The 23,653-nt window shown below is 36.5% G+C and overlaps 1 protein-coding gene across 2 annotated transcripts in view; it reads right to left on the bottom strand.

The window, feature by feature from the left end:
• Nucleotides 1-23,653, bottom strand: part of LOC129448864 (mannosyl-oligosaccharide 1,2-alpha-mannosidase IA) — a 235,895-nt gene that overhangs the window by 110,300 nt on the left and 101,942 nt on the right. For both annotated transcript variants that reach the window (XM_073872613.1, XM_073872614.1), the window contains exon 2: nucleotides 6,217-6,313. In XM_073872613.1, the coding sequence (XP_073728714.1) occupies nucleotides 6,217-6,313 (97 nt within the window). The remainder of the gene's footprint in view (nucleotides 1-6,216; nucleotides 6,314-23,653) is intronic.

Here is a 23,653-nt window from a genome sequence, read left to right as displayed (position 1 = left end):
CCATACATACTCTCACAAACACGCACACATTTTTCTGCTCTAATACCCCATACTTTTGAGTGATACACGCTGTAAAGACACCGGTGTGAGGCAGTAGGGATTGTTTTCTTAATGATATATGAGTCAAAACAAATTTAGATGAATAAATAATTACTATATACATTATCTGCTATACACAGAAAGGTTTGCTCTGAAAGCATGCATCATAAAAACCTATGGACACAGAGTACATATAAAGTATATACTTAATGTATTTAATTAAAGGTAAGAATTAATGATACCACAGTGGCTGTTTTGAGCAGATTGTGATCGTCTCTTCACCTCTACATTCATTTATTTTGTTTATTATGTATGGTACCCCTGCCGCATCAGTAATGCAAACCTTAAAAGTTTTATTTTACCCCATGAAAACTGCAAAAATTATCATCTTAGCTTCAACTTTCGAGTATTCACACGGTTCCCACACCTTAGTAAACTCAAATTCAAGGACCTTTCAAAGACTTTCCAGGTGCAATACCCTCAAATTCAAGAACTAAATGTGGGGACACATTTCAAGTGAGAGAAGGTTACATCGTGTTACCTTTTAAAGGGGACAGAGAATGAAAAACCATTTTTACCTCGTCTTTGTTGAATAATGGTAGTCTACCCACATTCACAAACATACAAAAAGTGCTAAACATGCTAAACATCTCAGTCTCATAGAAATTCCTCTTTTAGAAATGTCAGCCAGAAAACAGCCCAATCTGAAAATCTGATGCTTATGACATCACAGGCATCTCACTGCCCATCCACTTTAAATTAATTGGCTACATTTTTTGAGTGGCAGCAAAGTCAGCCAATCAGTAATGAGATTGCAAGTTAAGCCAGTAGGGGGAGCCAAATAGGTGCAAAACCACTTGTTTAAAATCCCCCACACTAATAGAGCTATCTGAGAGAGGTTTTTAGGAAGCTTCTAAGGCATGACAGACCCAAAAAAAAAAAAAATTGTCTACAGGTCACATCACAGAACAAGGATAAATACTCAATCATTCTATGTCACCTTTAAGATACATTGTTACAGTTCCCTTTCGAGGGAACTCCCGCTGCGTCACTGCGGTGACACTTTGGGGACGCCTCCAGGGTTAAGTGCGTCTGAATGTGTATATAATATTCAACCAATGGTGAGGCTTAATGACAAAGACAGGGTGACGCGGGAGCCAGGAAGTATATCTGAAATATTGCCAAAGACGGCGTTACACGGACGCAGGAAGTATGACAAGGGAGACGCAGCGTCTCGTTCCCTTCTCAGGGAACAACAGTTACATACGTAACCCGAGACGTTTTCATGTGTCAAACACAACTACTCAACATTCGCATACAGAAGATATAAGCATTTAAAGGGAACAGTTTAGCACGTGTGCTTAAAAAGTCTAGAATTTTTATGATATTATCCTACACTACACAGGGAATTAAATTGATTTTTTCCCAGAAAACTTCTTGCATAAAATAAATTCAAGCACTTTCAATGACCTGTATCTATGTATGTATATTTTCAAAATTTCCCAGGGGCTTGAATTTTTGCCCCAGATTCACAAACTTTCAAGGATTTCAAGGACCCGTAAGAACCCTGTATTCAATAAAAAGTGAAAAAATATATACATATATACCACAGTGAAAGCTGATGTGATCCAGATGAGGTTTGATTTTAATAATCTAGCTAAGAGAATGAGCTTTCATCATGTCCTATCTGAAGTCTTCACCATCATTGTTACTCTGTCATTGAGTGATGGAGGGCAGACGCTCATCGCTGCTTAACACAAAAGCTCCTGACAGTCATATACATCACACACAGATGAGTCTCAACAGACTCTCATTCATTCAACATTAAATATTTATTGGATCAAATATCAGAATCTGAATGAATGAATCAAATGCTGCTATTTAGATCTGTAATGACTTTTACTGACTCTTTTTTGTTTTTTAAACCATCAGGAAATATTCATTTCTCAAGAAAAACAGCAAATGCATTTGATTCATAATTGCATTCACACACGCTGTTTTTTTCAGAGATAGGACAAAATATGTTACTGTCATGATTCATAAATTCATGTGGTATTAAATGGTTCCTTTAACACTAAATCCATGAAGAGACGTCCTGTACATCCACACAACATGACGAGAGAAACACTACTGAATATATCAGAGATTACAGCCTAAGAGAAAATTTGTGAAGAAGTCACAGCCATGATGGTAGGCGGTTGCTATGCAGTTGCTAAGGTGTTCTGGGTTATTTTTAACATTGTGCATTGTGTTTTACCTTTAACTTGTTTTTTACCATGTTTATAATAGGCAAAATAAAAGCACAGCATATGGTGTGGTTTGAATGAATTATATCCTGGTTTATACTTTATTTCCTATAGTTTGCACTACAATAAGGAAAAACTCCCGCAATGCTGAAGTCCAGGAAATTGATTCAATTCACAATTTGTATAGCCTTTTCACAATGCATATAATTTAAAGCTCCTTTTCAGAAAATATAGACGCAGCAAGCATTAAAAGAAATAAAATCTGAAATAAAACTTTGTCCGTGTCTCAAAGTCGTCTGTTACTGTACCAGTCATAATGTATTTTAGTGTGTTATAGCAGATTGGGTAAAGGGATAGTTCAGCCAAAAATGAAAATTACCCCATGATTTACTCCCCCTCGAGCCATTCTCAATGTATATCATTACCTTTTTTTCAGACGAACACAATCAGAGTTATTAGAAAATGTCCCGGCTGTTCTAGGCTTTATAATGATGGTAAATGGTGCTTCTGGTTTGCAGCTCAAAAAAGTCCATCTATCCTTCACAGAAGTAATCTACACGGCTCCAGGGGGTTAATAAAGGTCCTCTCAATTCAATGCAATCAATGCGATTTTTTAAGAAAAATTTCAATGTAGGCTAAAATAACGAGCTTTCAGTAATGACCAGCGTGCGTTCACGAGAGACTGTGTTTCCAGCATGAAGACGTAGGGCGTTTATTGATATTTCTCTTACAAAATCAAAATCATGGGGTTTTCTGAATCATGAGTTAATTTTAATTTTTGGCTGAACCATCCTTTTAGTGCACATCTTCCGACAAATCTATTTACTCGTAAGATTAAAGTACAGGACACAGCGTTTAATTTCATACTCGGCTTGTTTCACAGGGATGAATAAAGATCACGGATCCCGCAGCACAGTCAACTCATTAGCTTATCGGATTAGTTATATTTCACTTCTTTTCTTAGCCTTGAAAGATTTTTCCAAAATGTGCTTCAATCACACCCGGCACTCAGAGTTGGATCATTTAATTGCTAAAGGATTATTCCACTTTCATAAAAAATCTCAATAAGTTACTCACCCCCATGTCATCCTTCAGCCGAAAAGTTTTTGGAGGAAAACATTTCAGGATTTTTCTCAATATGTTTGACTTTAGTGGATTTCAACAGTTTACAGTTTCAATGCAGCTTCAAAGAGCTCTAAACGATCCAAACCGTAGCATAAAGGTTTTATGTAGTGAAACAATCAAATACTTTAAACCACAACTTCTTGTTTTGGCGCCATTGCTGCCTTACATGTTATATAATCATGTCAAAATGTCAGGCGTAATATAAGTGAAACGCACACTTGTGGACCATTTTAAACAATAAACTGACACAAAGACATTAATTTGTAGAGGTGCGCGGGGCAAAAACTAATGCGGGGTTATTTGTAACACAGACTGTTTACATTGTTGCACAAGGTTGAGCTTTTTGTTTTTCACGCTGCCAAAAGACGATCTTCCGCAAATTATTGGAAATGTATAATGTTTTTCCAGAGAGTTATTGATGAGTGAGTGTTTTTGAGCGAATGATTGCTGGCTGCTAACAAAATAAATGTGCCTGTCTTATCAAAAATCGTGTGTCAAATTAAATTTTTGTTCATATCTTTAATATTGATTGAATAAGATCACGTCAAAGACTGAAATCATAATGAAATGAATGATTAAAATCAGACTTTGATGCTCATTATCTTAAAATTTGATTTTGAAACTGTAGTATGGTTATTACAGATTGGTTTACATCTTAAAAATGTTTTGTCATAATTGTGCTGCTTTTTCTCACATATTTAGACATTTGTATCCATTTATAATTGAACTATTGTTAGAAAAGGGCTGGATGAATGAATACAGTGTGGATACCTGTCTATTATATACAGATATATAAACAATATCCACTTCAAGAATATACACAAAATAGTATTGAAATATTTGCCTGCAAACTTAATTTTTAGCAAGTGTTACCTAACCACCTGCCTGTTACAATTAACTCCACCTATAACGTTGTAACGTTTGCACTTCTGTCATGTTTGGTGTAGTTGTCCAAGAATTGTAGGTAATAAAAACAAACTACAAATTCAGAGATGTGTGTTTTGTGTAAAAATATAATTAATCAAAATCAAATATTTTTTGAATGATTGAGCCAATACCAAAAAGCTCTCCTCTATCATTCCACATACACGCTCCTGTTTTAAACTGCATTGAAACTGTAAACCGTTGAGGTCCACTAAAGTCCACTATATGGAGAAAAATCCTCGAAAGTTTTCCTTAAAAAAAAAAACGTATTTTCGACTGAACAAAGAAAGACATAAACATCTTGGATGACATGGGGATGAAAGTGGAATAAAGATCACGGATCCTGCAGCAGAGTCAACTTATTTGCTTATCAGATTAGTTATATTTCACTTCTTTTCTCAGGCTTAAAAAATATGAACTCAGTGACTGAATCACACCCGGCACTCAGAATCGGATCATTCGATTGCTAAGACAGATAATTTCTTAAACCTAATTGGTTTGCTTTGATAAAAACAGCAATTAACTGATAAAGTGTTGAAGCGTTGACCCTCGTCACATCTCTGATCTCACATGTGTCAAATTTTTGAATTCAGTCGCTAAAAACACCAATTCATAATCTATGTTAAAGGGCACATTTCACAAGACTTTTTAAGACGTCAAATAAGTCTTTGGTGTCCCAGGACAAAAGTGTTTCTTTTTAAATGCAAATGAGCTGATATCTGAACTAAATGGGAGTGTTGTGGTTGGATAGTGCAGATTAAGGGGTGGTATTATTATAATAAGATCCCCTTCTGACATCACAAGGGGAGCCAAATTTCAATGATCTATTTTTTTTCACATGCTTGCAGAGAATGGTTCCCCAAAACTAAGTTACTGGGTTGATCGTTTTCACATTTTTTAGGTTGATAGAAGCACTGGGGACACAATTGTAGCATTGAAAAAGTCAGATTTTCATGATATGTCCCCTTTAATCCAGTCAATGACCATCAGGTGCACAGTGCACACAAAAAGATTTTTCCTAATATAAAAGATAAGAAAGAGGCTTTGACTTAAAATGCTCTTTGGAGAACCAATAATGGTTCTTCTGTGGCATGTCTATGCGGACGGATAAGCAGCAAACTGCACGGCTCTGTATGCTGATGGTCAAACATTAGGCTGTGCTACACTATAGATCACATGAGACACTACATTACCTCTGTCAAACTGACCTTTCATGTTGCTTATAAATGAACAGAATCCATATTCCTCAACCTTTATTCTAAAGCTAAAATCCAAATGTCAACCGTTCGGATATTTCAACATTCAAGTGGAAATATTAAAAAAACACTCCTGAATGATCAGATGTCTGCCTGAAGGTCTCTAAGGTCCAGATTCACCTGATTATACATGAAATAAAGATGGATAGGTTCTTCTAGAGCAGCACAAGGAGAACAATCCAAATCAGTCTGGACCACAGAAACCTTCACCCAATCAGCTCTGCTTTAACCCCTGCTGTCTACAAAGGACACTCGCCTTTTTTAAAGGTCCTATATGCACCCTTTAGGTACAAATGTCTACTTTGTGATAGGATACCGCCCTGTTCACAGCTTTGCATCTTTGTAAAAGTGTGGCTTTCACCAGGATGCGTTTTTATGGGAATCGTGAATAGAGATGCACACAATACATAGAATAACTCTTCAAAACAGACAGATCGGCCCACAAAGCATCGGAAGCCTAATAATTGAACTTATAGTAATAATCTCGGTATAGTTAACATTGCATCACAAGGACAGCGCTACAAAAGAGGTACATTACATCATCGTTCAAATCCGTTGAAGGATGATTTAACAAACAAATCATTGAACAGCTCAAAGAGTATAAAGAAAATGATAAGCTCACTCACCAAACATATTCCCAATGTGTCCATTCTTGGTCAGAGGTCGAAGTTCATTCTTTCCCCATGCATAACTTTTATAGTTGTCCCAGGCAAACTTCATCATCTGTAAAAACAAACAGAAAATATTTCTAATGAGTCAATTTATCCATTAAATATACACTGAACAATGTGTTTAGGATGTAATTATTGAACTTGTATAGAGCGTTGGGTGGTGGGGGGGTTAATGCCATTTCATGCATTCTGACTTATTAACACAGTTAAAGAGTTGTTAGCCTCATGCTAAACAAATGCAAAGTGTCAAAAAAGCAGTTTTGCGTGTGACCGAGCATTTCTGGACAAAAATCAAGTTTCGGAAAGTTTTTTTCGAACATGGGTACCTGTTACGTATCAGTGACCCCATATTCCTTTTATGGGCACTTCCCTTGGAAAAGCACGCCCACACATCAATCAAGAGTGACTCCTCCTGCTGCTTTTTTTGGAAACAATCCCTAGAGCTGATCTGTGTTTTATAAATCTGATAAAACTAAAAAGACTCTCCAGAGATATAAAGGATGCAATGCTACTCTATAAAAACAGCTCTGTCTTACATAAGCTTTAAATAAATTAAAACATCATACTGGGATGTAAACAAATCCAAAAGACCAAGAAAAACAAGCATCAAAGATTTAAATGGACCAACAGAAGACCCCCAATAATCAAACAAATACTAACATGTATGAGCAGATCAACTTTTTAAATGGTTTATTATTAACAAATATTTGTCTCATCTGCAGTGTGCATTTAAATATTTTTCTGTAAGTTTCTTGTGCTGTTAAACCACATCAGTCTCAAATCTTGACTCATGCATCATGAACTTTATACATTATGTTTACTTCAGGTTACAGCAAAGATTGATGCTAAACATCACAAGGGTCCCAGAGATCAAAACACAAGAATCTATCACAAAGCCAGATCTTCAGTGAAAGACCAACATTATTTGAGTGATCAGATGATATTTGGTTATTCAAGATTATCAGCACTGCGTTCAAAGCTACAAAACATTCAGTCATCTATCAGTTTCAACTTCAGTCTGTTTAAGAGTTTACCGGAGACATTTGTACTCTAAAGAATGGTACCTGACATAGAAATAAATCAATCCAGCTATGACATTTCTTCAGAAAACAAAAAAGGATGAGTTTGTCTGGTCATGGAAGTTTGAGAATCTGAAACTAAACCAGTGACTTACTGTAGGGGCCATTTATAAAAGCATAAAGAGCCAGAAACACTAAAGGATCAATCATTGCTCTTCCTGAACCTCTACAGCCCTGGGGATTGAGCTCTGAATGCCAAAAAAAAAGTTAAATACAGGCAGAAGAGTGAATGTGCCAATGATCCAACACCTCCAGGAAGAAAGATCTCAAAGACTTCTTCACATGGAGGAAAAGGCCAATAATTGACCTGGGACTGACTCCAAAAGCGCAATAAAAAGGCTTTCGACATGACATTGGGTTAGCAAGAAGAAGATCTGATATGCGGCCATATTTATTTAAGCTGCACATGAAGGAGCAGCTGGTGGAGATGTGAGGGAGTCTGGGTTTGAATAAACCTTTTGTGATCATCTGTTTCCGATGAACGCTGGTGGGCTTTTTTGCTTGGAGCGATGAAGTATTGCAACATAAAAGCTTTGGTTTCCACTTAAATTCCAAGAAATGCGTCATTTGGAGCACGTCGGCTGAACGTTTCTCCTGAGGGAGTTCAGGACAGACGAAAGGAAAAAATATAGCCAGTTTTATACCCGTCTGCTTATTTTATCTACACAGAGTTCAACAACATTGATGCATAAAAAAACACGAATACAATTCAAGCAACTGAGATGATTCTGAATTCTTTTTAGTTCAGAATGTGATGTATATATTTATATTGCAACGGTTCTGCAGCTAAACCAGTATAAGAGCAACATGATGAAATGTTTAACTGAGTGAATTCAGGTCAGTGGATGGATGACAAACATTTAAAAATGACTCGACCATGGGAGTTTAACCCATCCGCATGCTTTACCCACAGTTACAGCTATTTTATCAGCGTCCATAATCGTGCTTGCTATGCTTCTCAATGAATTATGGTGAAATGCCGCTACATCCAAAAGCCAGAGGGCGCTCTTGTGCAGAAACCCAATATGCACCACAGAAGAAGAACCATGCATGCACGCGCCCACACACGCACGCACACACAAAGTGTTAATAGTCTGGTCAATGACAGCTTAAATGATGAGCAAATAAACTCATTACCAAAACAGCATGTTTCTCCACCAGTAGAGAGAACACATCCTCATGTCTGACACTTTGATGAATTATCCTTTAATGCAAACCATCTCTCTTACAACCCTAAAAAAGCCTCTTACAAAGACCCTCAATGCACATCAAAACCATCTGTTTGCCTGAAAAATCTCATTCTCCACAGAAAGATATATCGTATATATATATAGACAAAGACAAAATGGAAACATAATGCAGTGTGGTACTTTCACTTCCTAGTAGAGATGAAAGGACACCTGATATTAAAGGTCCCTTCATCTGGAAGGTCTGAGGAGGTCTTGAATATCAGCAGACAAAACTTCATGAACCAACAATGTCCTGAAACCTATCAAGAACACATCCAGCTAATCAAAGAAGAATTTACGTCAAGAAATAAAGCAACAAAGATGTTTTGCTCTGTTAAATGAATATTGATCATTTCTAAGCAGTGCATTGACCATTTCTACCTGAACAACTCGTTGCTTTCTTATTATTAGAAAAGCTTTACTATTGAGCTTCTGTGTGCTTGGGGAGTTTTACACAGATTTACCAAAATTAAAGTCAATGAAGTTATAAATTTGCCTTGGTTTTATCAATGTTAAATGTCACAGATCATAAAAAACTGCTAAAAAGCAGCAAAATCTATAAAAATCTGGTCTTACTGTAATACAGGTTGAGTTTCTTTTAGTTTTTGGAATGAAATGTTATAATAAGATTCACCAGGTCAGACCGCGAAAAGATTTATGTCCACCGAGCCTTTGCTCTCTATCTCTATTAATACACAGAGAAAAAGACGCAAATTCAATTATCTGTTCAGTGAACACGAGGAAACGCTGGTGTGATGTGAACACAAACCTCAGGGCTGCTCGACACCTTCATCTGGGCAACATGGAAAATACATTTTGCCAAATGTTGGGAAATGAGATCTGCTTCAGGTTTCACGAAAATTACTTTCACACATGAAATGAGTTGAATCCACCTTGTTATCTGAGACTCACAATCCAGCGGTTAGCACATACACACACTATATGGACAAAAGTTTTGGGGCACCCACTTCTAATGAACAGGTATGACTGCTTTAGTCATATAGCGGAGTCAAATGATGTTAAATCACAAGCATTTTTATTAAAAATGTAAACATGTGGAAGAAAACCGTTTACTGTAGTACTCAGAAAAAATTCATGCTGACACAGGGAGAAAACAGAATGACGTCCTTAAACCAGCCAGGGCTTGAACCGGGGACCTTCTTGCTGTGACACAATGTTTTTTTGTGCCGCCTCAAACATCTTTAATAAGCCCTTACAAGTGAAAGATCATCAGCACCCTCGCAATTGTAATCTGATTGTTGTTTACTTATTTAATGTAAAAGATTTTACCACAACAAACAATAAATCATTAGAGAGGTCTAAGACTCAAATGTTTGTACTTTTATTTTATTCAGAAAATCTTATACTGACAGTAATTTATTAATTTGTGTCACAAAGAAGCTGGTGATATCTGGGGTCCCACAGGGATCAGTCTTGGGCCCTGTTCAATTTGTAATATATATAAACGATCTGCCAGATATGATGCAATCTGATGTTTACCTTTTTTGCAGATAATACTAAGATTTTCAGAATAATAACATGTGACACAGATCAAGCCTATCTTCAAGAAGATCTATGTAGCACGAGCAAATGATGTGAAATGATGGCTACTAAAGATGAACCCTGATAGGTGTAAACATTTACATATTGGGAAAAAAATGACACCACGGAAAATTATGTAGTTGGAGGTTTAGTGGTTAATCCTGTGCATGAGGAGAGGGACATGGTGTTGTGGTGGATAGTTCACTTGAATTCCACACACATATTTCTGAAAAAGTTAAAAAAGCAACATCTATGATTGCAATAATAAGAACTTTTCAACATTTAGGTAAGGATATATTTTTACCATTGTATAAATCCCTGGTAAGATCACATCTTGAATAAGCAAGCTCAGTATGTTGTCCATATAAATTAGATATGTAGAAAATTTTGAAAAGGTCAAGAGAAGAGCTACTAAATTAATTCCAGGAATAAAAAATATGTCATATGAAGATTGTACATAGAGGATTGTATATCCTGTACCAGAAATCTTTTCAATAAACTTCAATAAACATTAAAGCAGTTGCTGCTTTGAATTGACCAACAAGACGTCATGCATCAGCTATCCAAATCATCAGCTATCCAACATCTTACAATCTTGAATCTCTGATATTTATTGAACTAAAAAAACAGCAGGCATAAAACTGAACTCTGATCTGGATCACACATTCAAACCAAATGTTAAAACTCTATATGCTGGCCTTTTTTTTAAAGGATTTAGTAAACATTTGTGCAGATTTGAACAGATGGTTGTAGTTTATACACCAACTCTTTCAACTTTTATAAATCTGAATTATTCTGTTGCCTCAAGTTGCCTTTTAATAACACAAACACTATAAGTACTACAGAGACTCACGACTGTTTGCAGTTGATTCAGATGAATTCATCTTTTATATGTTGTTTTCATTATTTAATCTAAAAACAAAAAATGCTGCCCAAACCAGACTTTTGCAGGTCTCTACTGGTTCCAGACCGTCTCAAAGACTTGCCAAGCTGGTATTTAGCCGATTTCCCGGCTTGACCATCTGTGCCAAACCCTTTGAAACCACACAAGCTTTCCTGACGCTCAGGATGGTTTCCACCAGCGCTAGCATGGTATGTGGGTGATAACAGTGATCCAGGCTGCGAGGCGGATATCGCCGTTGGCTGTATATTCAATTGTTGCATTCAGTGTTTCTCTCTGGCCAGCTAATAGCCGTGAATCAACAGCAACCTGCACAGCGAGAGCTCTTGTTCCACTGAAATGTAATCAATGGCCCACGACTGTGTAAAGCCAGCTAAGCTTCCTGCTCTAGAAACACAAAAAATAACCTCGGCATAATGGACCTCAGACTCGTGATAGAGAGGCAATTTGGCGTAATTATGAAAAGAACATAGAGAAAGCATGAGGTTAATGGATGAGGAGGAGGAGGGCTGATGAAGGCTCTCAGATAGCTGTGATTATCAGCAGCTGCAGTGGAAAGAGACAGAAATACAGATTAAGAGACACCAAAAATATGCTGGTTAGAGGCTAAATAAGTTGATATTAAAATAAGTAGAGAGACACAGCTGAAACTCACTGCTCACTGCAGTTTAGGGTTTGTTTTTCTTTTTGGTAAGAAAACAAGGAATATTTCACCACCGAAAATATAATTTTGTCATTATGTGCTCACCATTATTTCCAATGTTGACCCATTTGATGTCATTTTGACTTTGGAACATGAAAGAAGAGAGTTTGAGTAAAAATAAATGATTTTTATATTTGGGGTAAGCAATTTCTGCGTCTTTGTGATATGGAGACAATTTGAAAGGAGATGGTGGCCATACATAAACATTCTGCTACCCAAAAGATATGAATGAACAATGAGCAGCTATACACAAAAATAACCCACTGTCTCACCATTCTGCTGTTTATACATGACAAACTAATGGAGCAGCTAAAAAACAAACACTTTTGAAGAGAGCTCCCAACATTTTAAAAATAAAGAAAAAAATATCATAATAAATGCAGAGTAGAAATATTGTATTTTGGTCAGAGTTACTTCATCTTTTTATTTCAGTTTTAATTTTGAATTAGTTTTTCATATTTATAGCTTTGAACATTTGTCATATTCGTTTTTAATTATATTTTTATTTATAATTGATATTGCTTTTTAACTCTTTCCCCGCCATTGACGAGTTATCTCGTCAATTAAGAAAAAATGCTTCCTGCCAATGACGAGTTTTTACAGCAAGCCATATTTCCACTATCATTCACTAGGTGGACCTCTTACACGACTTAAAAAAACACTAAAGTATCATTGATCATCGTTCTGAATCTGATCTCTAACAAAAGTCCTTTACAAAAACACAATTATCTCAGATTTTTGGTCAAATTTTTGTATTTTTAAAGAAACCTACCCACATTTGAAATGTGACAAAAAGAGAACAAATGAAGATAGGATATAAATGGGTATTTCTTGTTATTTCATTTGATATATTGTATGCTTATATATTTAAAGAAGAACATTTTCTGGAAGGCATTAAACTTTTGGGAAAATCATAAAAAATGTTGTCGCTGGCTGGCAAATTTTTTTTAAACGCAGTCGGGGAAAGAGTTAAGTGGACTTTATTTTATTTCAGTTTTAGGTTTAGTTGGAGCACTAGCGTAGCCAGGATTCACAATGTGGGTGGGCCCCCAGAGAAAATCGGGTGGGCCTAGCCAAAAATGCATCTGTTATCAAAATATACAAACACACAACTTCACCAGCTTCAATATATCACCGTTTAATAAGAACAAAAGTCTGTATGGGCCCTATTTTAAGAATCTAAGCGCAATGTGCAATTAGATGAGGTTAAAGTTTGTGAACGAACTTTATGTTGGCTTGAGAAAGCCGAGTCTGAGAGTAAGAGATGGATAGTTATGCTTTATGATGTTTCAATAATTGTCCAGTTGTTTCTGGTTACTGTGGTCATTCATACAGGGTGCATATGGCCTAAAATGCTGGGATAATCTTCAACCCCTACGAACCTGCAAAGGACAAGCGGATTCAACCCCGGGATAAAATTTTTTTTAATCATTACAAAGAGATACTAAAAAGATATTTTATAGGTGATGGTAACTAGATGAACTATAGAAGAGTCTGTGACTTTATAAGATTTTCAGGCCAGGAAACTGCAATTTCAAAATTCCCTGATTGCTCCAGAATCTCCATGACCTCAGGACCTCTGACACATGCATGACTCTAAACTGTCCTTAGTACAGAGGACAAATATCTGAACCACACATTTCTGCCCACAGTTAGCCAGATTTCAAGGACAAAACAATGCATTATTCTTCAAACAATAGAGAAGAAACACAATGAGCTATTTGCAAAACATCCTTTATAAATCCACACACACACCATCTTCAATGTTAAATGTTAAACTAAGCATGAAACAACATCATTATGTGACAAACACTGCCATGCATATAAAACAGGACTGACATATTATTGTTTGAACAATAACAGATCTGTGGTCGAGCGGCTCATGCCATCCATTCTTTTGTCATTCTGGGCATTTCTCTCCTGCTGTCCCAATTACCCAGCGTTCATACACTCGACTCTACTGGGATCTGGTTTGATCTTGTCTAGTCCACATCACAGCTTTAATGCAACTGTGACCCTGAGTCTGGAAACCACAAGTAATTTCATTCATAGACCGCCAAATTGATTTGATCTGGGAAGTGATTTACCTTCAGGATTTCCTTCAGCCCCGAGCACAAACACTACCTTGGATCTTAATGAATGTCCATAATGCTTTAGGCTTCATTGTCCAGACTGGACACTAATAAGGCGTACACACCAAACACGAAGCATTGCGTTTCTCGCTCTAGATTACTCGCGCGATGTAACATTGTGTAATGTGAATTTTTCAGTATTTTCAAATCGTGTGAAGACGCATTTGAGGTGAATAGCGCATGAATAAAGACCATTTAGATGATTTATTACATGACAGACATGGGTAACAAAACTACACTTTCATGATTTAAAGCCATTTTATTTGATTGTAATCTATTAATAAAGATAATAACAGTAGCAACAAAATCGTGGCTATTGTGACTTCTAGACGGGCTACCAAAATGTATCTCTGCCCTGCCTGTTGGGCTATCATAGGGAGAAAAAATATATTTTAATGCTTTTGCATTCTCTTACAGATTCGGTTGGGTAATTATGTTGTATGTAATTCTGGCATCAAGTATTGAAATTGCATTTAAATGCGCACTCGCTTTTTAGTTTTACTTTCCATTCGCAATCGCTCAAAGCAATCGGTGTACAGAGAGCACAAAGTACTGGACATGTTGCGGACAATTTCCTTCAGCGTCGTCTTGTCAGACATTACTATCCTTACGTAGCAAGTGAAAGCTTTAAACGTGATATAGATTGCATGAGCAGTGAAGAGGATTGTAAAACTGCTGACAGTCATAAATCCCCGACAAGAACAAACAGAAGAGAACTTGAGACTGGAGGAGAAAGCTGATAAAGGAGATGCTATGCTATGCGGCTACAATTTACTGTAGCTCACAATCTTGCATGCAGCCACATTTCCGACAACACACACACAAAATTAAATTCTCTCTCATGTCTTAGGTGGACACATACACAATTTTTAACATATATTCTTGTAAAAAACAATTATTTATGTTTCGAAGCGAACATAATCAGTTGAGAAAGAATCAGATTTGTGACATTAGGCTAAGTGGCCCAATACAGAACGTGCTCTTAAAGCGACAGTAGCCCCTATTTTTTCTGATAAAAAAATGATCCAAAATGTGACTAAAAACATAATATGATCCAAACTGTGAGTTTTGTGACCATTAAACCACTATTAAATGGTGACCAGATCCAACGAGGAGATGTGCATGAACAGATTTTTTTCAGCATCAAAAATAACAACACTTGGCTTTGTGTTGGCTAAATTTGGCCCGTGGTGAAAGCTAATTTAGGAACCCTGTCCTATTCCTTCATCATCGAGTGGCATTTAATTATATGTGACTTCAGTTATATTTCAGATGCAGAATCTAAAGGTTATAGAAATTCAGTCAGAACCACATATTTTTTATTTTTATTTGGGGTTTGATAGATATGTCTCAATATTCCACATTAAAAATAATGTCATTTTTATTTGGGCTACTTGCATTCATTTCAGGGTACCAAAAACTGAAGAGTGTCTGCCCGAAGAGCTACCAGGGATTTTGATATTTTGCGAGCCCTGAATACCATATATTCCATTTACATTTACATATTCGGCAGATGCTTTTATACAAATTGACCTACATTTTGGGTGCATTACAAGGTATATATTTTATATCAGTATATGTGTTTCCTGGGTTCAAACCCTTGACCTTTTGTGCTGCTAACACAATGCTTTACCACTGACCTGTAAAGGAGCACATTTACTATATATTTCATGATTTCCCCATTTTCTGTGTTTTATTTTCTTCGTCTTTCATGTAAAGCTGCTTTATAAATATATTTTACTTGATGTCCCATCATTCCCTGTGGCTGCACAATAACAATAAAATGCACAAATAAAGCAATTACACATCTAAGGCACATCATTCGCTTATCAACTCGTCGTCAGGAAATAAAAAAGAGGGAAAGAAATATATTGTATATTTGCTCAGCGCATTTCATTTTGACCAAAATCCAATTTTACCAAGTCAACCTTCTCTATTCACAAATAAATTGTAATTGCAAAAGACCTTGAATGTAACAGACTGATGAGCAATATACATAGTGTTGCAACAATTCCAGCTGAACAGACAAGACATCAATAACAGTTATGATATTAAACCTGTCAAAAGGCAATGTAGTTTTGAGGAGCTTTTTTATTATGCACAGTTTAATAAACACACATATATATATATATGCACAAATAAGACTTAAAGGTACAGTTTATCCAAACACTACACGCTCATATGTGCTTCGTAAGGTCTTTTGGACCCCAGGACCCCTTTACAGCTATGCTATAAAGAAAGTCAGGTAGATCCCATAAGTGCACATATAACAGAAGATCACATCTACTGTAACTGCACGGCTGCTGAAAGATGATGGGTAATAAATCACCTCTGTGTCATGTAAGGCTAGAAAGACACAAAAGTGTTAACAAGCCTCTGTATCATCACAGGAGTCGCTGGCGGAGAAAAGCCTGCATCAGCATCATACCTTCACACAAGAGAGAAACCACATGAAAAACCTAAAGACCCCATGAGACCCACGGCAGATTCAGCAAGAACCTGTATGTTATTACTGGCTCTTAAAATACAACACCTCTGAATATATGAGGCTTTAAATCTCTAGAAATGTGAAATATGGATGCAAACAGCCGCTATTGTGAGCTTCACTTGGCCAGAAAACGTCTTGTAACCGCCTATTAAAAGGGGCAGTTTGTTTTCAGAGCGGTGATTCATTGCAGATATTTCTCGGCGGTGGAAAGACGTGGTGTCAAAAAAGCTTTTGTTTGGACAATTCGCCCAATTTTAATTGCACAGCTGGTTTTCTTTGCCCATTAAAATGCACCCGGCAATATGATGGCTGCCAGGAAAATATTTGCCAGATTCAATTGTTGGTTCACAAAAAGTGTAAAACAATGACCATGTTTTATGCATAAATACATAAGTCTGGGGAAGCTACTGATTTGCACAATATCAATTATGATATCAAGATTCGATGCATCGCAGATGTGTTATGAAATGAGGATCATTCAGTTTTGGCCGTATATGGGTGCACACATTATCTGATTTCACATATAACAGCTTTCTCCCAATATATTAATGTAAATAATATGTGAAGTAGCAGCTTTTAATAAATATTTTTAAAATGCGTTAATAAATCCAACAACCCCTGTGACCAGGCTAAACGTCCATAAGAGGTTTCTATGTTAATAAACCATTGCCTCTTTGTTTCTACATTTAAAAGACAAAGCTGGCAATTCTGGCTATACTTTCGTTCTTTTAATAATTTCTTTATTTTATTTTATTTATAAATCACTCGGGGTTATCCGAGTTAACTATTTGGCTTGTGCACATCAAGCATTTTGCACATATTGGTTCTGCACCTTGTTACTTCTGACCTTATTTATTGCATTTTTTTATTTATTTTAAACAAATTCTGATCTAATTTAAGTCTGTAAATTTTGGATTGCTTTTCATTGTATAGATGTTGCGCACTGGCGGATGCAATTTAGCCAAATGCGCCAGGTGTTCATCAAACTAAACATAAAAATGATGTTTTTGGCGGGTATACGTTTTAAAATGTATTTAAAACCGGGTGGTTATCTTGTCAAAAGTTAAACTACAAAACAGGTAAGCCGTTTCTTTAAATTTCGGTGATGGCACAGAAAATATCTGCACCGAACCTATATTTATGTCTTTCTTGTGATTTAATATTCCTGGAAAAAATAATATAAGAATCATCAGGTGTTTCTGTACCTAAAGTGAATACATAGATGATCAAAGTCAAAGTAAGCAAGCAGTATTTTTGTGCTAAATAATAAAGCATAGTGTCTATAAAATCATTAATTTCAGTGTTTTTCTTGTTATAAATTAACGTTTAATGAATTGTATATAAAGCTTAGTTTTTATCATTTACAGTAACAATCACAAATTATATGTCATTTGTCGTTTTTTGGTCATGACTGCTTTGACGCGCTAAATCTCCAAATTAAATAAAATCGCTGAATTGTAGCCGGGGTTTCCAAGGCAGGATCACGTTTGTTATCTTATAGGTTTAGTTATCAAAATTTTTTTGTTATATGTTTGTGTGATGTTCTGTAGATAGTGGCTTTTAAATGTTATAAAGAAAGATTAAAAAAAATTATGTTGTCTTACATTTTACTTTAAAAAAAGATACAAATGCATCGTCAGTTTTGTATTCGGTCATTACATGAAAGACAGTTTTGGTCACTTAATAAATAAAAGTTACCCATTTGTACCTGGTCTGGCCCCCTCCCAATCCATGCACACACATAGATGATTCGACTATCGGTCGACTATAGAAAGATTTGACAATTGTGATTTGAAAATGTAAATCCTTAGTCGAGGACACCCCTAAGTTACAGTAAGTTGAATGATAATTCAAATGAATCATGAGTTTGACTGTATGTTTGTTTGAACTATGGTAGACATAGGGTTTGAAAACCTGTCACTTGCATTTGCATTCGACACGAGAGGCACAAAAATGCCAGAAAATGTGAGACAGTGTGAGACAGAAAACATTAACTTCTGTCACTCTGTTGCGTCCCATGACACCACCTCCTACTTCATTAGAAACTTCACATCAGTCAGGCTAAAAAGACTCATGAGTATCCAACAACAGCAGGGCATGACTGCCACTTAAACACCTCATGAATAATGAATAGAGAGAGAGAGAGAGAGAGAGAGAGAGAGAGAGAGAGGCCATTAAAGCACAGCTCACTGCAAGACCACATGAACATTCGAGACCCTCGGAGCAGTCACATACAAGTGAAATGGAGAGATGACGCTGCCCTTAGCCATGAAGAGCATTTAATCCCATCATGCTGTTTGTTTAGGAACACTTTCATATGTCGCACTTATGGAAAAATTAGTGGCCCTGATGACATACTGTATAAAAACACCAACAACAGCAGCTGCAGAATACGTCAGACCCAGACCTACATTGATATTTATTGTCACATTGTATTTACTGCAGGCAAACTGAGAAACAAAATCAAATGTGTTCACTTAAAACGTCCATCTGATGAAACGCTTGGGAGAGAAGCTATCAAATATTCGGACATTCAAACTCCAATCTCAGATCATTTCCAATCACACACACTGATTTTGAGTCAAGCAAACTGAGAAACAAAATGAAACACGTTCACTTAAAATGTCCATTCTCTCTCCTAAAGCACTTGGAAAACTATTCATGGTTCATTCTAGTAAAATAAAACACATTTATCTATCATTTTTTGAACTATTTGTTAATGCTCACATTAATAATTTAACTTTAGTTTAACTGCACATTGCAAGGAAGTACCAAAACAAGTATCTAGTAATATATTTTACTTGATTTCTACTTCATAGACTGATCCAGGATCTGCGATACAGAACAGCTTGGTATAGTTCAGTCTGTCCACTTAATCTCTTCTTAATGTGACCAAATGAATGTCAGGTCTTTTATTAAACATCACCATCCTGAAATGGGCAGATGTAGCCACACCAGTGCCTGAGTTTTGAGAACACAGAATACCAATGTAACCAGTATAACCAGTGCTTTAGTGACTCTAGACCAGGGGTCTCCAAACTTTTTGTGAGCCAGGGCTACCACAATTGATAAAACAATCACAACAGCAGAAGACACCCCCACCCCCGGGTAATACCACCAAAAATTGGACAGTTGAAGACTGGAAAAAATGTTGCCTGGTCTGATGAGTCTTGATTTCTGTTGAGACTTTCAGATGGTAGAGTCAGAATTTGGCGTAAACAGAATGAGAACATGGATCCATCATGCCTTGTTACCACTGTGCAGGCTGCTGGTGGTGGTGTAATGGTGTGGGGGATGTTTTCTTGGCACACTTTAGGCCTCTTAGTGCCATTTGGGCATCATTTAAATGCCATGGCCTACCTGAGCATTGTTTCTGACCATGTCCATCCCTTTATGACCACCATGTACTCATCCTCTGATGGCAGGATAATGCATCATGTCACAAAGCTTGAATCATTTCAAATTGGTTTCTTAAACATGACAATGAGTTCACTGTACTAAAATGGCCCCCACAGTCACCAGATCTTCGTGCCCTGGATGTGCATCCCACAAACCTCCATCAACTGCAAGATGCTATCCTATCAATATAGGCCAATATAGAATAAAGAATGCTTTCAGCACTTTGTTGAATCAATGCCACATAGAATTAAAGCAGTTATGGAGGCGAAATAGGGTCAAACACAGTATAGTATGGTGTTCCTAATAATCCTTTAGGTGAGTTTATATAACAGAACAAGCAAACCATTACTTTAAAATATTAACACTAGAATTCAGTATTAAGAAACTTGGTCCAACCATAGACTGTAAAAATGATGGACGATGTATCTCCATAGACTTCCATTGTAGAAAAATAAAACCAAAAACGCTCCAAAATGGCAGCTGACATCTTGATCAAATGACATCATTTCTTTTTTTATGGTAATGTCATTGAAACATTTTCGAGCAGCAAAAATGGCTTTCAAAAACCTGAAAAAAAGCGTACATCTGATCAGACCCTGCGCGTTTCCATGTCAAAGACCGTTTTCATTGATTGTTCATTGCCGTGAATTTTTGCAGGCCGTATTACAAACCTAGTATTTAGTTAAACCCGTATACAAAGAAATGTGAAGTGTCTATTTCTCCGCCCGACGGCTGGTGTGCAGTGATAGCGAGGTAAAGATGGTGGAAGTCATTTGTGAGTGAGAAATTGCCAATTTAAAGTCAGTGTCCTGAGATACTGGATCAGATTCCCAGATGTTGTGTGCTACGGTATCTCACTGACAGCAGCATCTATCAGATCCCAGTGAGATTCCCGCTCAACACAAACTGTGAAAGCACAGCGTTCCTGGAGAAACGGATGGCATTTTCAATCACATATATGCATTATGTTTATCTATCTCATGGTAAACTGACGGCAGACTGATGACTATAAAGAACAAGCAGATATATCTGGAACATTTCGACTCGTTCCTCTTTACATAAACACTCAGCACAAGACAAAAACCTCTTCAGAAGATAATATACCACTGTATTGAAGAAGATTCTTACCAATCAAATTTCTTTTTATCAATGCTATAATCAATAATACTATTAAAGAGTATTAAAGTGTACTATTTATTGTACAACAGTTACAAAAACATTTAAAACGCACCATATAAAGCTATCATGCAGCTTCACAAGACTGTATGATGCATGAGAGACACGATCGCTATACACTGTCACATAAATCATTTCTCCTTTTGTGCTCCAAAGAAAGAACTGACAGTACAGCATGCATAATGACATTAGGGTAATAATAAAAGTAAAAAATGATCGAATTTCTAATCTTTGGGTGAACTACTTGAATTCATCTTTGAAAGGAAAAGGCAGAGAAAAGACACGCTGAGCTCATCACGGCGGCTGTACATCAACACACAATGAGCTCATTTACTTCTGACACAAAGTGTTATTACTGTAGGGAATATTTCACGCCTTTGTCACTGATTTTACACCCTGATGAGAGTGATACATGGGAAAATGGTCCGAGCGGCACAATTTACGCTGGGGTTATCGTGGCATTTTGTGTAAATAGAGCCCGGGGCTGAACAGCTTACAGCAGTTACCTTCTAGACATTTCTTTGACATTCAACATCAAAGAGGGAAACAGACTTTGAACTCTGTGAAGCGTCAGAACGGCCGCCTGGCAGTAAAACACAGTGATGGTCATGAAAGTTTGTTTGCAGAAACAGAAGAAAGAAGGAGTTTTGGGATGTGTCTTATTCCTGATGCCATAAGATGTTACAGCATCTCACAATTCAACTGTGTGTGAGTGTTTCTTCATATATGGCCACTTCCGAACCTGTGAAGTGTTAGAAAATAAACTAAAAAAAAAACACTGTATTTTTGTCTAGTACATTTTTTTCTAAACAAAAATATAAAATTTCACTACATCTTAAACGATCAATTTACTTTTAAAAATAAAGGTGCTTCACGATTAGGGCTGTCACAATTATACAATTTGGCTGATGATTAATTGTTAAGTCAAGTCAAGTTATGTTTATTTTTATATATCACTTTAAAACAGCATAAACGCTGACCAAAGTGCTGTACAACATACCAAACAAAACATCCACATGCAATACAATTAAACAGTAATAATAAAGGAAGACCAGAACAAAAGTAATACAATTAAATGTCTAATATTATTGTCTAATTTGTTGTCTAATAAATTGTGGCGATTATGACAATTAATTGTCTATTTTATTGCTTTAACATTTAATTTGACATTTAGTTTTTTGTTTGTTCATTAAATAATTTTTCACATATTGTTGTGATTATTTAATTTAAATCTTTTGCAAGGTTTACCTGGCAGTATATATTAATACGCATAACACATATTTAAAAGTAATTATTTAATGAATATATCTTTAAAAAACTGAAAATTCTTCATAAGAAATAAACACAAAGTGTCTTGAAAAAAACTGAAAATAAAAATGCAATCATAATAAACTGACTATACCAGAACAGGCCTTAAATAGTAGCCAATCCTGCTAAGGTCATACTGGACCGCACATGTCTGTAGTAGCTGCAAAAAATCAATTCCTGCAGCTCCCCCTTGTGTTTTTAGAGAGATGTGCAATCATTGCGGTGATATAAAATCATCGCGATGAGGTCAAACAATCGCAACGAGACGATTATTTAATCATTGTGACAGCCCTATTCAGGATGCCATTAACTCTTCCAAGTTCTTCTTTAAATATATAAACAAACAAACACTATATCAGATGAAAGAACAGACCCTCTGCTTTCAAAAAAAAAACCGTTTCATCCTACCTTCATTAGTTCTCTTGTAAACACCTCTCAAACATGGGTAGGTTTCTTCAAAAACATCAAATTTTTAACAAAGAGCTGAGATAATTCCATTTTTGCGAAGGACTTTTGATAGAGATCAGATGCAGAGCGATCTTTAAAACATACACGGAGTTCTTTTTCTTTCACGTGAGGCGCTACTTCCGGGTTGTATAAGTTGCGGAAGTACGCCACCTGGTGGATAATAGTGGTATTGCGGAAAGACGGAAAATCTCCCCATTGGCGGGGAAGCGTTTTCTCTTAATTGACGAGATAACTCGTCAATGGCGGTGAAAGAGTTAAAGAAGCATTTACTCAGAAAAGGTTCTTCTAAGCAACTTTACCTACTAGAGGTCTTTTCGGGTACAAAGTAATGGATCCAACCCAAAATGACTAAAATCACTTTTTACGCAAACCCGACATGCATAATTTTTTTTAAGAAAGACGCGACCCAAGACAAACCTGAGAAAGTTAGACTCGACTGAACTCGAATTTAAACGGCACCGACATGTGTGCAATCTGCATCCACACATGCACCAGTCAAACAAAAAGAAACCCCGGTGGGCTTGCAAACCAATTTGGTCCATTTATTTTCATTTGTTTTCTTTCCTATTTGATGATGACACAAGTAACCACTAAAATGTGCATTAAAAATTGATTGACAGGTCTGTCTCAATAAAACCTAACCCACCGGCAGCCGCACAATGTTGCAAGTGCTCTTGGCAAACAGAGGAGGGGTTGGAAAAGGACTTGATGCACACACGCAAGATAGCTCGGAAAAAACACATTCATACCTGAGACCCGATGCTGCTTATATTATACACGACACGTGTCCAAGGTTGGACCTCGGGTTTTCGGATCAAAGTAAAGAAATTTAACATCTGAAGAACCTTTCTGTTTTACAAAAGGTCCTTTAACTCTTTCCCCGCCAGCGTTTTTGAAAAAAAGTTGCCAGCCAGCGCCAGAATTTTTCATGATTTTCATAAAAGTTTAATGCCTTCCAGAAAAAGTT

The sequence above is a fragment of the Misgurnus anguillicaudatus genome, chromosome 10, assembly GCF_027580225.2.
Source record: "Misgurnus anguillicaudatus chromosome 10, ASM2758022v2, whole genome shotgun sequence".
In the NCBI taxonomy this organism is placed as follows: Eukaryota; Metazoa; Chordata; class Actinopteri; order Cypriniformes; family Cobitidae; genus Misgurnus; species Misgurnus anguillicaudatus.
Note: the sequence above shows the minus strand (reverse complement) of the source record. Positions and strands in the feature narration are given on the sequence as shown.